Raw genomic sequence first — 18,088 nt, forward strand, 5'->3', positions numbered from 1 at the left:
GTAATTCTTGTGTATGTCGAAACTCATTGAGGCTTTTTCTATGAAACGTACTGTTGAACTATCATGCATAGAACTTCTACAGTACATAATGAGCGCGCACCGGCCCCCATGAGGAGATCTTTATTTATATGAGGCCACTATGGGGAGTACTGTTAAAATATATTTAATAGTATTAAATTAATAATTGTATGTGGCAACATTATTATTGACTGTATACATAATATATATATTTCGCTAAAATAAATTATTAACGCCATATATGATATTACTCTGTATTTAGTCCTAACTTAAAATGCAGTAAAGTCTTACAATTTTTGAAGATGATAATAGAAATGATCTCCGTAACTAGAGGTTTATTTCTACACTTCCTTTTTTATCTTTAAGTTAAATGTTTTAAATCAACTATTCATGCTATTTTTCATCGCGAGCAATAAGCATTTACGAGGGGTCGCTCGACATCGGATGCGGGAATAGCTCTTCTAAAATATATTTACGGTGCACATTAAAATCACAGAATTTTATTGGAGTATTCTGCGACTTGTCTAAAGCACATAACTCTGTAGAACAAGAAACAACTTATAAAAGCTCAAATATTAAAGGTAAAGCTCATTGCTAAATATGTAATCTACACAAAATTTTCATTAATGGAATAAAATTTTCTTGATTCATATTAAAAAGTGTATTCCATTACGATCAATTTTAGGTCAATTTCTATTTTACATGTTTGCTGAGAATACTCCATCGATTGAACAAAATGTGTAATTTTTCCCCTCCACTTGTAATTATTTATATAAAAGTAATAATTAAATATGAATTATAATTTATCAGAATTATAAAAGATTGTCCATCGGTTAATCATAGTATTAAAATGCGGATTATTGTTGTTATTGTTTATTTTATTATAATTTTCAGTTAGGTATATTAATATTATGTATATTTTAAAAAATTGTACAGAAGGGTGTCCGGCCCTTAGGAAGAGAGAACAGGGTTATGTAAAATTCTTACCAACTAGAACAACTGCTTTTTAAATTTACATCCTCATACTAATATTTTAAATGCGACTCTAACTTTGTCTGTTGCTGTTTACGCTTAAATCACTGAACTGATTTAGATGAAATTTCGTGTAAAGATAGTTAAGTCGCGGGAAAAGACGCTTTATATATCATTGGCTGGCAGACGAGCAATACTATTTTTCAAAAGGAGGAATTCAAATTTTGCGCTTTCCGAAAGTGAAAATTTAAACCTCAGTATATACGACGTCATAGTCTAACGCAAAGTTATTCAACCAATAGATCTTATAGTTGGCCCCAAACTTTTTTCTCCTTGTAACAAACTGTTAATATCCAACCCCTTTCTGAAAGCCACCTCCTTAATTTAATCCAATTGTTTAATGCCAAAAAACTACGACAGGTTCGAATATATTATTCGATATAAGGAATATGAGCACTTAGGTTTAGTCACTAAAATAGATAATCTGCGTTAAGGTATATAACTAGTTAATTAAACTGTACATTTTAAATTTATTTTAAGGAACATTTAGATAAACATTATCTCTCGGTGTTAATTATAGCCTCCTCTGCATCAAAACTCGTTAAACATAATGCGTTATGAAATGCGGTTTTTAGTGTTTTGATGTTTCAGCGGTGTGAACGATTGATATTAAGCCTTAGGTGTACTTATACAGCCTCCTGTGTGGCGGAGAAGTTTGTTTTATGGTTGTTGCGACTTAGCGAGGATTTGGTAGGCAAACAGGTAAATATGGTTTTACGGTATGATAATAACTACTTTTTGACTAGTTAACAATAAAAATCGAAATATTTTCTATTCAGGTAGACTCAAAAAAGCACTTTTGAAGCGAATATTTCTTTGACATAAGCTTCATTTTTTATTGGTCAGTAAAATAGCCATTACTAACATTTAGTCAAAATCGACATTTTTCGCGGTAATAAACATGTCCTGCATTCATGGATCATAAATCGTTTACGCCTTTGTTCAGAATTGTATAATTTCAACATTAAAATATGTTGGCATATAAAAAAAAAAGAACAAAATCTTAGTGTTCTGTAAATTTTGAAGTTGATGAGATACCAGGGCCAATTTTATGTCTTCTCTTATTTTATTATATATCAAGTTAAAAAAAAAAACTTAATGTATATCTTGTTGCCAAATATGAGTTACTACCAAGATATTTTTATTATATTGATATACGGACAAATGGAACAGTGTGATGAAAAAAGTACGAAGCTAGGACTAAAGATGTAATGTCCCGCGTGTCAGTGAATGTCAGTTAGTCAGTCAACAACAGGTGACGACCGACTAACTGACACTGGCTCCATTGAATCGGAACACAACAAAGCTAAGTTTTACTGTTTGGCCGGAGATTATATGTTGTTTGTATGTGGTTCTTTTCGGTAGATAGTAGGTACATTCCGAAAGGTGATCGTTTTATAAAAGCCTACTTGAAACAATTCATAATAGACACTGCGGGTCGTCAAGGAATTGCCAGAATTTATTATTTACCTATAATATAATTGCTGATATTATCTATAATATCATATTTTACAACTATGTATTAGTTTATTAAAACGTCTTAAATAATATTTTTAGTATTTTTAAACCTAATTCTATACGGCCTACTAATGTATATAGTAATAAATAAATATAATAATACGCAAATATATATAAATATAAACAGTGCTATAAAAACTACAATCTCTTCAAAGTATTTTTTGTTTAATTGTTACATATTTTTTTAATATACTAAGACTAGCGTCCGCCTCGTTAAATTTAATTGCTTTAATTTTTTTATTTTATATTCTCACAGATATTACATTTGATTCTTTTCAATAGTAATATAATATAGTGTAAAGATTTGATTGTTTGTTGTGGCTAATCTCAATAACTACTAAACCTGGACTAAAATTCATTCAAATATGGAAAAACTTAATTATTCAATAGTAGCATGGTTTACATTTCATTTTAAAAGATGAAATTTATACGAATCCAGCTATAATGTATCACGAGGTTCCAATATTTGCATTTGCATAAATATTAGTTTTTGCCGTGCGCCCCGAATACTATTTGTAATACAAATGATATTTCAAAAACTCATAATTACATACAAAAAGTCCTCGAGGCTGTATGTGCAACTATTATAGTTACGCAACCGTAACCCATTTTTTTTCAAATCAGTCCGTCAAAACGAAAGCATGATAAAAAATATTGATATCGATTATCCTTATTCTATCAAATCTTCATCTGTGAATAGTATTATGAGTAGCTTTCCCCGTCTGTCTGTACCTTCGCTAACTCCTTCTAAAGCTCTTAACGGTTTTATGCGGCTCTCAGATAGAGCGATAAACGAGCAAAGAGGGTGTATGTGTATCTTTTGTAAATACTTAATACAAAATGGCTGAATATGCCGATGTCTCCACCTAAAACAATTGTTTTTGTACGCTTACGTGGCTGAGGTTAGCTGGACCCTTAGCAGATACATTGCAACAATCTATATATATAAAATAACATGTCCTGACTGACTGATTCATCATCGCCGAGCGTAAACTATTAAAGTTGGAGACTTAAAATTTAGTGAAAAGCATCTCTTTATTGAGTAGACACCCACTAAGAATGGAAAATTCTACCCCTAAGGGATGAAATAGGGGTCAAACTTTTGTATGGAAGTCCATCATTATGTAAGTTACAAACGAGAAAATTTTCTTTTTGGAATACTGATTAAAAATAAGTCGATACATGTTTCAGCGTTTTTGGATATTCTATCCCTAAAGGGGTGAAATAAGGGTTGAAAGTTAGTATGGAACTCCGCCATTTTTGAAGTAAGACCAATGAACCTTTAATTTTGGAATACTAATTAGAAATGAGTACATATATATTAAAGCGTTTCTGAATATTTTACCACTCACGTGATGAAATAAAGGTAGAAAGAAAGAATAAAAGTACGTCATTTTTAAAGATAGAAACATGAAACTTTAATTTTGAGATACTGATTAGAAATCAGTAGATATGTATTTATACCTTTCTGGATATTCTACCCTTAATGGGGTTAAATTTGGTTTAAAAGTCGGTATGCAAGTCAGTTTTTTTTTTATGTAGAAGCATACTTTACTTTTGGGAGACTGATTAAAAATGAGTACGCACGTATTTAAGCATTTCTGGATATTCTGGATATATGAAAGAAGTGAAATAAGGTTTGACAGTTAGTATGTATGAAAGTATTTTTTAAGGTTTAAAATATGGAACTTTATTCTTGGGATACTGAGCCTGAGGGTCTCCATATCAAAAACTCCGCTTCCACGGTCCACGGAGCAGACCCTCACGGGCGAGTATCACCGACGATCAAGATCGGTCGGTGATTAAGGTCCAGATGGAGTATATGGGCCTAATTCTGGACGGTCGATGTAGCTTCATGCAGCACTTTGTCCAACTCGGCCCGAGGCTCATCAACGTCGCTGCGGAGCCAGGATCGTTTTGACAGCGCCTTTACTAGTACGGTCGATGGCACTGTACGGTGCTGCTATCTAGGTAAACGTTCTAACCGCTACAAATCAAGCCCTCCTGCGAAAGCCGCAGAGGGTCATAGCGGTGAGAGGCGTCAGAGGGTACCGTATGGTATCTTGGACTGCAGCAACACTCCTCGCGGGCGATCCGCCCTGGGAACTCCAGGCGAAGGTGCCAGAGACGTACCGGTTCCGGGTCGAGGTCGAGGTGCCAAATCGCTTACCTTTTTGAAGTCATAGATAAAAGCACAACAGGTTGAATAAAGAATGAAAAGAAACATACAGAAATTTACGCAATGAAAAACAATTATATACGTAATTCTTTATGAGACAAGAGTGCCTATATTCTATGATAGGATATAGAATATAGGCACTCAGGCAAGCCCGTCAATTATACAACTTCAGGTTATAAAAAAAACTTGAATTATAAAATCGTTGCTGCCTTTGTATCTACCTTTTTGGAAAAAGATACACGAGACAAGCATTCCAGGCTCTGTATTATTACGGTGCAGATTTTAAAATATAAAAATAAGCACTACTGAATCATTCCCTCGTGGTTGTTGTTGCGTCTTAAAGTGAAATAAAACTAAAAGGTGCTCACGGTTTTTGAAATGTACCAACTAGAATCATAAAGAATTTTTGTTCAAGAGTTCGTGGATCCAAATCAAATTCCAACAAGCAATGATATTTCATGTGCTTTATTCGTGTCCTTAAATTGATCTCGTAATTCGTGACGGAGAACACCGGGAACCGCCTTCGGTATCTACCAAACTACGTCTCGGCTTTTGTATTTAAAATGCGAAATTATAACGCAACTAAGTTTCGTGCTTCTTCTGTTTCTGAATCGTGTTAGTACAGATCTGTTTTCAGTTATATCCAGAAAAGTAGTTAAGCATTAATGTTAACAATTCCTCGCATAGGTACACCTCACTATATTTTACTGCATCTACATTTAAGTATTTGCGCAAAAATTGGGACGAATAATTTAATTTTATAGTTTCTTTTGTATAATTTCGCATTTAAAACCAAAAACAAAGACGTGCCGATATGCGTCTATTCACGACTTTCAAATCTACGCAAAAATCATTTAAGACACTTTTATTTATTTATTTATTTATACTTCATTGTACACCACATGTTACACATTATTATATGTTACAATATTATATATAATATTGTAGAGTACAACGGGCGGTCTTATGGCTAAGTAGCCATTTCTTCCAGACAACCCTATAAGGAGAGAGGTTGTATGACTTTTGCATTTATAGTATCTTTTAATATAAATTTACCATGTTGGTTAAGATGCAACTATAATAGACTGAGTCTTTTCGACTCCATGGCACGCTCAAAGGAACTCTCGATGGGAATGGTGAAACTCCATTTCACCAGCAGCGGGTGAAGCGGTATACCTGGCAGGAATATGGAGCTTGCTAGTATGAAGTAAGTCTGCCGTGCACAGGTTCTTGGGCTATAACTATTGTGTAGATTATAGTCTTACACGTAGCCGGAGAGGCAGTGATAGGAAAACAATATGAGGTCATTAGAAATTGTCTATGGTAACATTTTTCTTAAAATGATTCACTTAATTGTATACCAACGAAAAAAAATTACGATTATGTAAATGTAATTCCTAAATATTACATAAAGCAATTTAATTACGAATCTACGTCATTTGTCAGCTATAACACTGTTAAAAAAATTGTTTACGTGGGATTTTACTACTGTCATTTATAATGAGACTAACGTAGCGCGTCTTCGTGCTAGTTAATACTTATAAGGAGCAAAAAACATCACATAACACAATAAAATTCATTTATTCATACACCTTGATACTGCTCAACCCCACGAACATACATAGACCAAGCTAGAATTTCTTCATAAAGAAAGCATTAACATTGTCTTACATAAATGAAACCTATAGTAAAATCTTGATCTGTTCAATCGTTAAATATTTTTTAATATCGTACAATTGAATACTGAAAACACCGCAGATTGTCAAAAAAATTTTGCGTTACGCGCCATCTTGTTTTAACTGTACATATAATGCTTCCTTTACGCTTTATACATATTATATTTTTTTACAATACGTACATGGATATCTATGCTTACACTAACTTATCTAATCGAACACTTATTATAATTTCAATTCCTTTTTTCGTTACATTTTCATTAGGCTTCATAAATTGAATTTAAAAATTGATACAGAGTTGAAACCAAAAAACTAGGATTTGAAAGAAAGGAAACTTACGTCATATTCATACTTAGATTAAATTAAAGTAATCCAATAATCAAACGAGTGATAGTTTTATTTCCGGTTGCTATAATCATTGATCTCATTAATGCTAACATGCATTTAAAAAATATGTATCATCAAATTTATGACTTAACGCAACGAAAAATATGTTATATAGCCAAGTGATTTGTCATGAAATACAGACTATGTTTTTAAAAGAGAATCTTAGAAAATGTTCAAAATTATTCAATTTTGAAATTTAAAAGAATTTTTCAAATTCAAATAACGAAAACGTATTTTTTGTCATTATATGACAACAATTATTTTGAAGTATGACATAACGCGGCCGCTTATAACGAAAATAAATAAATAGATTATACAAAAATTTGGCATTGAATTTGACTTTGAATAAAGTTATGACTACACACAACGACTCGTAATCTTGGTTAATGGAATGTAACAAAATGAACTACACTGTTGTTTTTTTTTCACTAATTTATGTGTTCTTTTAAGACAATCCGTAAAATCCTTTAGAACAAATGTTTACTATTTGAGATTTTTTTGTGTTTGCTATAAATTAGGATAAGAGATGTTTCCCATCAAATTATTGATTCATTTTCAAACGATAACTAATTTAGGCAATTTTATAATTGTAACGGATTCAGCCTTTCTTGTGAATTCAAACAATTCATTATTTTAAATTTAATATAAATCATTAAAATTTTATTTTGTAACTACAGCTCTATTAATAAAGTAAATGTTTAATTTTTTTATTCATTGAATAAAAATAATGTATAATCATAATAAATGTTATATTGTTAAATAAAATATCAATTTACCACACAGGCTTATTAGGATGAGGTATATGACTTATAATGGTTGGGAATTATAATACACTGGCAACTCTGTTTTAACTGTAAAAAATAAAATTATTAACAAAAATGTAAGAATGAGTATTCATCTGGTATAAGTTATAACTTACACGACGTTAATTAAATAATATTAATTCAATATCAGACAATCTATATAATATTACGATTAAGAAATCTTGTAAGGATAGCAACATTTACCTTATCTTACAAAATTAAAACAAAAAAATTATGAACAAAAATTTAATAACATACAAATAATCCGTAAAACAAAGTGCATACAATAAAATTGTCTATGATATAATTAAAACGGCCTGGTTAAGTCGATCTCCATCGTGACCGTCGGCAATAGCGCAGAAGTGTGTCCGCAGCTTAGCTTTGCGCATCGCAGGCCGTTATTCACAATGTAACGACTCTATAAAACTTTAACGAGGCCGTAGATGGTTTAATCGGACTCCAACAATATATATGTTATGAGGTAAATCGGATATTAAAAACACTATATGTCTTGTTTTATTTAAAGCGCGTTTGTTATTATTTATTTACTGACTGAACTACGCCTTATATATAATTCTTCTAAACTGAAAACACATTACAGAAAATATATTATTTTATACATTAATCGGTGTAATAAATATCTGTACAGACATTTTGGCTTTAAACATTATTACTATAATATTCCCTATATTATAGTAATAATGTTTAAAGCGCGTTTAAATAATGTTTTAACCACAGAAAAAAAATATACATAATATTCAATTCAAACTTCACTTACTATGACTATGAAACTTAAAACAAATAGGTTCTTGTAATCGAAAAACAAATAGTCAACATTATACCCTATTGTTTAACAATTTGACGAAAAGTAATAACTTGTTTCCCAGTATTTTTTTGCATTAAGTTCCAAATATGACAACCAAAATGAAGTCACTAATTATAAAAAAAGCGTAGACGAACAGGAGAAAAGAGCTGAATTTATGTATAGATATATTTATATATTGTATTGTCTGTCCATATAAAAATAACGCTATAAGTTTGAATGAGCCCGGCGGCAAATAATACTGATGCTAACAGCCTACCTTAGAATGATGAGGTCCTTACCCTACGTTTATGTGACAATACAAATTCTACATAAAATCGATACATTACGAGTAACAATCATCTATTATATACAGCAGCTTACCATATGGGGTTTACGCGTTACAATGTTGCCCGAAAGACATTCGTATTTTTACATCGATTTTTAAACACTATAACACAAAAATTAAACGAGCTTCTAATTATATATATTTCATGTATATTTTGTAAGTCTGAATGTATGTTCTACTGACCATATAGCAAATGACACGTGTGGTTCACACCACACATGCTCGTGTGCATTTGTAAAGACAGTTTTTTGATATACTATTTATTATCATTATAATCTGTATCGTACAATATTCATACACATTTATTTTGTATTATTGACGTTTAAAAAAACACTCTCTGGTGTATATAAACACCTATAACAGTATCCACATAAAGAGGCCCATGAGAAATGCTCACTCACGAGAAATTCTCATTCTGATTACACTAAAAGATTTCTAGGCCAAAAATATTTTTGTGATTTGATCCATCAATATACACATTTTATATAGAACCTTATTCCACCTGTGCAAAGCTGGGAAAAGTAGCTAGTAATAAATGAATAAATAATAACATGTAGCCAGTCAAGTATTCAGCATTAGCACAACACTATTATATACTATACACTTTATAAATAAACAATGTAAACATTTTATCGTCTCGAGACGTAACAAAAACAAGCGTCTAAAATACATCTCTTTGGGTTATGTTACAACTAATGGTCGAATTTATGCACGTTATATCTTATTATATGTATTTACACTATCGACAACATATAGATATAGTATATGCGCGTACGCATAAAATCTATCTAAATCATTAGCTGTTTGAGAAATATGACGAGAAGATTATATCTTTGACATAATTATTCGGGAGTAGTCACAACTCAGATTGATAAAACTTCATAGTATGGTTATTATGTTTTATCGAAGAAGCAGAAATGTTTAATATATAGCACTATACAATGGAAATGTAATCAGTGATCATATATGCGAATATTATTAATTGCTGTTACTCGAATAGGAATTGTCCAAATTAATGTCTCCCAAGAAAACCTGCAAATTTACGCGTATTATATTTTTACCACAACAATACTTGTGACTATTCTCGGTCGCAATGAATATTGCATTTGTAATAATCAAGCTGTTAAATTTTAAATAGCGTCTGATGTTGAGCCAATGTTTAATTGAATGTAGAAGTTTCTTGTAAAATTTGCAAATATGTTTTGTTAACCGTACCTCAGCCTATAGGCCGACTTTATGAAATACACATTGACAATGTCAGAAAAGACATACATATATAAAATGTTTTCACCTGTCAACCATTCGCCATTACGATAAATAGCTTTAAAATATATATACTCAAAAAAAAAAAAAATTAAATTTATAAAGTTTGTATCGCTTATGATTAAAATAAATAACAAGATATAAGTAGAACTAAAAATAAATTAAATAAATAAACAAAATATATCTCTTAAGAAAACCATTTCAGATAATACTTTGGAAATAAAGCTTTAAAAATGATATCACATACGTACACGTAACAGTTATACGCGGACATACTATGTCTGTATGTCCGGCGACTTTCTTGTACGGTATACAGTTAGTAGCTGTCTCGAGCCACTGCGTCAGCCTATCCGGACATCAACCTGCGTCTCCACATTACAGTAATCGGAAACTTTTGTGTTGTCAACACGCGCTGGCGACATTGTTGCAATTACATTAAGTTGTAAACAAAGATTGATAAAACGTTACTTCTGGTGACATTGCGGAGTTTCGTAAAACCTTCGAACACAGATTACCAAGTACTTCAAAGCAATCGGATGCGCGGGCCCGTAGAGGCGGCCGGCGGCTTCAGAGCAGCGCGCACTTGCCAAAAAACTTCCTGCGGCGCCGCTGCTTCTCCTCCTGCTGCGGGTGGTTGCGGATGATCCGGACCAGCTGCCGGCAGAAACGGCATTATTGGTTTTACATAACGATTACATTTTACATTAGGTACCCGATGTCTCCTACCCTTCGTCAACATTTAAGAATGCAAACTTCCTGATAACCAGTTGAGTAATTAAACAGTGAAGCGTAACGAATCACTTTACGTGTGTAATATTAGATGGAGGGGATGTTTAACCAACACCTTAAAACAGTTACGACAGACAGAGGAAGAGGTGTGCGACACTTGACGCTCTCTCCTTGGCGCTGGTCTCGATGTGGGGCGCGCCCCGGGTGCAGCTCTCACCTCGTGGAAGGCGGCGTCGATGTTGAGCGGCGGCTCCTTGGCGCTGGTCTCGATGTGGGGCGCGCCCCGGGTGCAGCTCTCACCTCGTGGAAGGCGGCGTCGATGTTGAGCGGCGGCTCCTTGGCGCTGGTCTCGATGTGGGGCGCGCCCCGGGTGCAGCTCTCACCTCGTGGAAGGCGGCGTCGATGTTGAGCGGCGGCTCCTTGGCGCTGGTCTCGATGTGGGGCGCGCCCCGGGTGCAGCTCTCACCTCGTGGAAGGCGGCGTCGATGTTGAGCGGCGGCTCCTTGGCGCTGGTCTCGATGTGGGGCGCGCCCCGGGTGCAGCTCTCACCTCGTGGAAGGCGGCGTCGATGTTGAGCGGCGGCTCCTTGGCGCTGGTCTCGATGTGGGGCGCGCCCCGGGTGCAGCTCTCACCTCGTGGAAGGCGGCGTCGATGTTGAGCGGCGGCTCCTTGGCGCTGGTCTCGATGTGGGGCGCGCCCCGGGTGCAGCTCTCACCTCGTGGAAGGCGGCGTCGATGTTGAGCGGCGGCTCCTTGGCGCTGGTCTCGATGTGGGGCGCGCCCCGGGTGCAGCTCTCACCTCGTGGAAGGCGGCGTCGATGTTGAGCGGCGGCTCCTTGGCGCTGGTCTCGATGTGGGGCGCGCCCCGGGTGCAGCTCTCACCTCGTGGAAGGCGGCGTCGATGTTGAGCGGCGGCTCCTTGGCGCTGGTCTCGATGTGGGGCGCGCCCCGGGTGCAGCTCTCACCTCGTGGAAGGCGGCGTCGATGTTGAGCGGCGGCTCCTTGGCGCTGGTCTCGATGTGGGGCGCGCCCCGGGTGCAGCTCTCACCTCGTGGAAGGCGGCGTCGATGTTGAGCGGCGGCTCCTTGGCGCTGGTCTCGATGTGGGGCGCGCCCCGGGTGCAGCTCTCACCTCGTGGAAGGCGGCGTCGATGTTGAGCGGCGGCTCCTTGGCGCTGGTCTCGATGTGGGGCGCGCCCCGGGTGCAGCTCTCACCTCGTGGAAGGCGGCGTCGATGTTGAGCGGCGGCTCCTTGGCGCTGGTCTCGATGTGGGGCGCGCCCCGGGTGCAGCTCTCACCTCGTGGAAGGCGGCGTCGATGTTGAGCGGCGGCTCCTTGGCGCTGGTCTCGATGTGGGGCGCGCCCCGGGTGCAGCTCTCACCTCGTGGAAGGCGGCGTCGATGTTGAGCGGCGGCTCCTTGGCGCTGGTCTCGATGTGGGGCGCGCCCCGGGTGCAGCTCTCACCTCGTGGAAGGCGGCGTCGATGTTGAGCGGCGGCTCCTTGGCGCTGGTCTCGATGTAGGGCGCGGAGAGCGCGCGCGCCAGCTCGCGTCCGGCCTCCTCGCTGACGGCGCGCGCGTGCACGAGGTCCACCTTGTTGGCCGACACCAGCATGGGGTACGTCTCGCTGCCACACAAGCGCCCGAGTTAGGGGGGGAGACGCGACACGGTACGGGAGGCAGTGTTACGTTAAAGCAGAAATAAATTGTACGACCTATATGGTATGAAGCCGTGGAATCAAAACGAAGCCTTTCTAGGATATGTCAATAAATATTCCTAAATATTTAAAACAGTATGTATTTATGCTAAGTCTTTATACATAAAGAACAAAATTTTGACTTCCGATAATCGTAAAATTCGTAAATTAAACTTATTAAAATTTAGTAAAGTCTTACAACTTTTTAAGAATGGAAATAGAAGCGATCCCACTAGTTACAGGCCTATTTCAATACTCCCATCTTTAAGTAAAATTTTCGAAAAAAAATATTTTAAATCAACTTCTTATCCATTTTGGTACAAATACAATTTTTCATAGTGAGCAATTTCGTTTTACAAGAGGTCGATCAACAACTGATGCGGGCGCTTGCGCTTGCGCTTCTTAAGCATATTTACGATGCTTGGGAGAAATCACAGAATGCTATTGGAGTATTCTGTGATTTATCTAAAGCATTTGATTGTGTAGAACACGAAACGCTTCTTTATAAGCTCAAATATTACGGCGTTAAAGGTAGGGCTCTTGATCTCATTGCTTCATACTTAAGTCAAAGAATCGAGCAAGTTTTCATTAATGGAATAAAGTCTACTGGATTTACGTTAAAAATGGGTGTTCCACAAGGTTCACTTTTGGGTCACTTTCTATTTCTTGTATATATAAATGTACTTCCTTTCTTTGTTAAAGGTATTTGTGATATAGTATTGTTTGCTGACGATACTTCACTGATTTTTAAGGTTGACAGGAAAAAAACTGACTATGACGATGTGAATCATTATCACAGATACACGATTGGTTTAAAGAAAATAGTTTGGTTTTGAATGCTCAAAAAACAAAATATGTAGTTTTTACCCCACCCAATGTTAGAAAGCAAAATTATAATATATCTTTAAGCGGTGGCCGGCTTTATATAGCCAGATACTACGGTGTTCTTGGGAATAGAATTGGATTCCAGACTTCAGTGGAGTCCCCATTTGTCGTCCCTAACAGGAAGACTCAGCTCCGCAACATACGCGGTTAGAAAAGTTAGACAACTAACTGATATTGATACCGCTCGTTGAGTTTATTTTGGTTATTTTCACAGTATTATGTCATATGGCATATTACTTTGGGGTAACGCTGCAGATATTGAATGTCTTTATTTTACAAAAGAGAGCAATCCGATTTATTTATAATCTTGAAGCTAGAGACTCTCTTCGGGATGTTTTAACAAAGTGGGAATACTGACTGTTGCGTCGAAATATATTTACAACAATATTATATATATTCACAGTAACATTGATCACTTTGATAATCATTGTATATGCACTAGAAATAAGGATAAGCTTATAACTCCAAGTTTCCGACTCCTCAAAGTCAATAAATCTTTCTTGGGGCAAGGTATCCATTTCTATATTAAATTCCGCAGACATTTTTAACTTTGCCGTCTCGTAAATTCAAATTGTTTATAAAAATACATTGGTAAAAAAGGCGTATTACTCGAAACAAGATTTTGTAGATGATAAAAGAGCATGGAATTAATACCTGTTGACTTGCAGGCAGGATATATTAATTTAAATAATTGTATTTACTAACATGACTGTATTTCTTTTAAATGTTGAAAAAATAAACTACTGAGTTTCTTGGCGGTTCTTCTCGGTAGAATATACATTCCGAACCGGTGGTAGCTTCACTAAATTGTTAAATGACGATTCAAAAGTGCTTATAAAAGCCCACTTGAATAGAGTATATTTTGATTTTGACTACGGGAATGCTCACCGATCCTTCACTCGCAGAATCTGTGTGTGGAAGTGGCGAATGTTCTCGAAGCTTTGCTTGTCCGTCACCGAATACACGAGCAGGAAGCCGTCGCCTTTCCTCATGTACTGCTCCCGCATCGCACTGAACTCCTCCTGGCCCGCTGTATCTAGCACTGTTTAACCAATGTTTGATTTTTATTCTCAATTAGAATTATTTTCATTTCAGATTATTAGTATAATTATGTTTTGTAAACAAATACTATGCCACTTATGCCCGCTTAGCCATTTTCTTGACACTTTTGAACGGAAGTGTGTGACGAGTATTTATCAGTTACTTAGACAAAATACAAATGTTAAGTATCTTTTCAATAGAATTATAAAAAAAAAATCCGGAGTGATCATTACTGATAATAAACAGGTTTAAAAATTAAAAAATAACATGTTTTAAAAAAGTCTCTTTTCAGTGTAAATTGAACACTGTTTCTCCAATAAAAATCAGTAGAAAGTTATTTCTGGTAAAACTGAACTGCTTTTTCAACCGACTTCAAAAAGGAGGAGGTTATCAATTCGTCTGTATTTTTTTTCTAGTATGTGTTGATAAAAAAATTGTATTCCTATACACTAAATATAATTATAAATGATTATATTTCACATACCATCAAGTATGCACCATTGTCCGTCCACCTCTGTGTGTTGAATGTATGAATCTTCAATAGTGGGATCATAATCTGTGACAAACAGTTTCTGGAAGAACTGGATGGTAATTGCACTTTTACCAACACCACCATCACCTACCACCACTAGTTTCACCTGAAAAACAACATAGAAACTATTGTTATATCATTATAAAATGTAACATTTTAACACTACTGACTTCAGGAATTATTATATTCAAATAATAAAAGGTATTTGAATTCATCTTTTTCAATACAATTTTTGCAAATAGTTTTAAAATAAAGCTTCAAAAACAACATGAAATTGTTTACATAGGTGTACCAAAAAACACCTAACATACAAATATGTATATCTGTTTGGTAATGATATATTTCAGCACTTAGTTACTTAAAGGCCAAACTTTAAATTTATAGATTATTGATATTGCTAATTTTTCACAGACAAGGCTTTTATACTAGCCACTAATGTCCATTCTAGATGGCATTACTGCCAACAATAACAACAAGCTACCATAGTATATATCTATGCAATGCAATGTTAAAACTCAAGACAATTACTTACAGCCTCACACACACAAGAAACTTCTGCCGCATTGGAGCAGTTTGTCACCTAATCCATAAACCCTAAACAGTTATCCCTCCTTATAAGAGAGGAGACATCGTAATTTTGGAGAGATATAATTTTGTGTTCAAATATGGTGACAGATATAAGATTATTTAGAAATTGTAAAAGAAAAATTAAATAATATCCATTGGTCTTTACAAAAAACAAATAGCTTTAAAACAAAAACAAAATATTTTTCATCTATTTCTTTTATGGTAAGATTTTTATTTTTTGTTTCGGTGTGGTTACAGAGCTCCATGCGAGCCTAAACTACAAAACTTAGGAAATGCATACATGACTTGAATTCATCTATAATTCTTTAATATAATTTATATCTGCAATTTGCAATACAAATTCACTAAAATGTAATCTTGGCTTTATACTTGAGTACTGTGAAGTGGACACTATGCCTTACTATCTCCCTACATTACTTTGTTCCCAGTAAAAAATTCAGACTATATTACATAAGCCTTTAGTTCATACATAGAAGAAAAATAATGTTATATATGTTTGCTGAGAACATGTTATTATTAATTTTAATAGCTATATTTAATCAATTTTAATTATCACCAGAGATTATTTATTCCATGATAAACCTAATTTAAACATTTAAAGGAAGGAACTATGAACTCAACAGCAGGTCATTGTTACTGATTAATCTGTTTAAAAATTTTGTACAAATTATATTGAAAAAGATCTTATTTTATAACATCTATAATATACAGTCACATTATTTTAAAACATATATATTTGTATGTTTACAGGGAACCTCAATCGTGAAGGCAATATATATTAGGGTTGATATTCAAGTATGATACAGTTAAAACATTTATATTTCTAAATTCTTACAAACAAAACAACAGTCTAATAACTGAACAGATCTATAACATGAGCATAACTAAGACTATGTTCTATTGAGCATTATAAACTATTTTAATCCTTGAAAGTTTTATTAATACTTCCTTTATTTTATGCAAATATAATATAATAATTACAAGTAAGATAAATTTAGTTATAGCTATGCTCAAGTTATTAGGGTTCTTAGCATTCCAATTTTAAACATTGAAACTAAAAAAAGCAAGCTCTAGACAGTCTGGCAACATACACGGTCACAGTCTTTGAATATGGACACCATGGCTCAATGCAAATCAACTCTGAAAAACAACAGTACTACAGATAGTTTGAAATTGATTCCTGTCTTTGATTAAAGGTAAAAAATTTGAAAAAAAAACCATCACAATGAGTTTTGAAGAAGTTTTTAGTGGTAAAAGCAGAGAAATCTTTGTTTATAAAATTTGAAAAATAATGAAATAAGTTTTTAATTTATAAACAAAATATATTTTTCTAGTTATAATAATCATAGTTTTCAATATTTTGGTATTTTGAGATTATTCACACACAAATTCGTTTAAAATTTGAATAGTTTCTTGTTATACCGATAAACTGGTACTCACAGTGGGGAGGTTTTCGCTGGGAGGACCGGGACGCGTCATATCTGCCTTTCCTAAAGTCTCGGGTGCACAAATTTGAGCGATCGACGCTCGTGAACACTTATTATCTGCAACAGTAGACAATTATTTGCCTCTTAGATCAGTACAGCTTTGCTCGTCCTACGCCCAACTTGTTTTTGACTGGCGACGGACCAAGACGGATTTAAACCATACCTCATCACTTTGTACGTTGTTTTTGTGTTGTGCGCGGACGGAATGAGAGGTGCGAGGTGGACGGACTTAATGATCTTGAACAAAACAATCGAAAATTGTGAATTTATAAACATAAATGACACTGGTTAAATTTTCCCGTTAGTTCTCTTTTCTACGATAATGAAATTGACAGGTGACATTGTGATTCCGTACAGATTATCACATAAAATAAGGTAAGAACTAATAACAGATTATATAAAAATTCATAATCGTCAAAAACATATCACGATAAAACAATACAACATTTGTTTTACCTCGCTTTATGTTTAAAATAGATTTTGACTTAAGAAAATATTTAAGCAACACTTGTTTAAAAAAATCGATAACAGCTTCTACATCAATATGATGGTTGCCTACTTAATATCAATGTGTTTTACACCTGGTACCTAAAATATAATTAAACGACGTGTCTTATTAAATGCTAACGTTAAATTGTATTTTTGAGAAAATAATAAATTATGCAACTGTCAAGTAACAGCTTCAGTTGAATGTTTGAATAGAAATGAGGCTAGGCCTGCAAGAGTCACTATTATAAAAATTGAATATGCAGACAATTCTGTTTGATGATGCATTCAACTATCCCGTCACAGCTCACTGCTTCAGATCAAACAACTCTAGATTAATATACCAACAATGCTTTTGTGTCCGGAAGTAGATATGATTTTTTCCGATTACACATCAAGGAAAAGTAATGTGTTTGTTAAACGCAAGATGCAAGTTAGGTAGTGAAAGAGCAAAGCAAGAAACTCTGTCTAAAAAAATCTATTCTTATAAATAAGTTCGAGATAATGTAACTCAGTATGAACTTATTACTATGACACTGATAAAAAATAATGAAAACTGACGAGAGTCGCGATGACCCGAGAGTAGAGATGACCCAGTGGTTATATCGAGCCTTTACCG

At 35.2% G+C, this 18,088-nt stretch overlaps 2 protein-coding genes across 3 annotated transcripts in view; one reads left to right on the forward strand and one right to left on the reverse strand.

The window, feature by feature from the left end:
- Positions 1 to 10,496: 10,496 nt before the first annotated feature.
- On the reverse strand, positions 10,497 to 17,288 carry LOC124534133 (ras-related protein M-Ras-like). Of its 2 annotated transcripts, none has more exons than XM_047109828.1 (6): positions 17,147 to 17,288; positions 16,937 to 17,040; positions 14,861 to 15,014; positions 14,224 to 14,377; positions 12,219 to 12,381; positions 10,497 to 10,681 (listed from the first exon to the last, which is right to left on the reverse strand). In XM_047109828.1, the coding sequence occupies exons 2-6, from the start codon at positions 16,973 to 16,975 to the stop codon at positions 10,595 to 10,597; spliced, it is 597 nt and encodes a 198-aa protein (XP_046965784.1). In that variant the 5' UTR covers positions 16,976 to 17,040; positions 17,147 to 17,288; the 3' UTR covers positions 10,497 to 10,594. The 2 variants fall into 2 exon arrangements, 1 of the variants encoding a protein (XP_046965784.1); XR_006966722.1 differs by having other exon boundaries at positions 10,558 to 10,681; positions 10,974 to 12,381.
- Positions 17,085 to 18,088, forward strand: part of LOC124534132 (F-box only protein 42-like) — a 36,250-nt gene continuing 35,246 nt past the window's right edge. Inside the window, exon 1 of the mRNA XM_047109826.1 lies at positions 17,085 to 17,358. The gene's annotated coding sequence lies outside the window, so the exon portion shown is untranslated. The remainder of the gene's footprint in view (positions 17,359 to 18,088) is intronic.

This window comes from Vanessa cardui, chromosome 12, assembly GCF_905220365.1.
Source record: "Vanessa cardui chromosome 12, ilVanCard2.1, whole genome shotgun sequence".
NCBI classification, from domain to species: domain Eukaryota; kingdom Metazoa; phylum Arthropoda; class Insecta; order Lepidoptera; family Nymphalidae; genus Vanessa; species Vanessa cardui.

Excerpts from the sequence above, each read along its gene's own strand:
- LOC124534133 (XM_047109828.1), bottom strand. The coding sequence starts at position 16,975 with ATGACGCGTCCCGGTCCTCCCAGCGAAAACCTCCCCACT. Across the intron at positions 14,378-14,860 it reads ACAATGGTGCATACTTGATG|TGCTAGATACAGCGGGCCAG; the intron begins GTATGTGAAATA and ends TTGGTTAAACAG. Across the intron at positions 12,382-14,223 it reads ATTCTGCGAGTGAAGGATCG|CGAGACGTACCCCATGCTGG; the intron begins GTGAGCATTCCC and ends CTTGTGTGGCAG.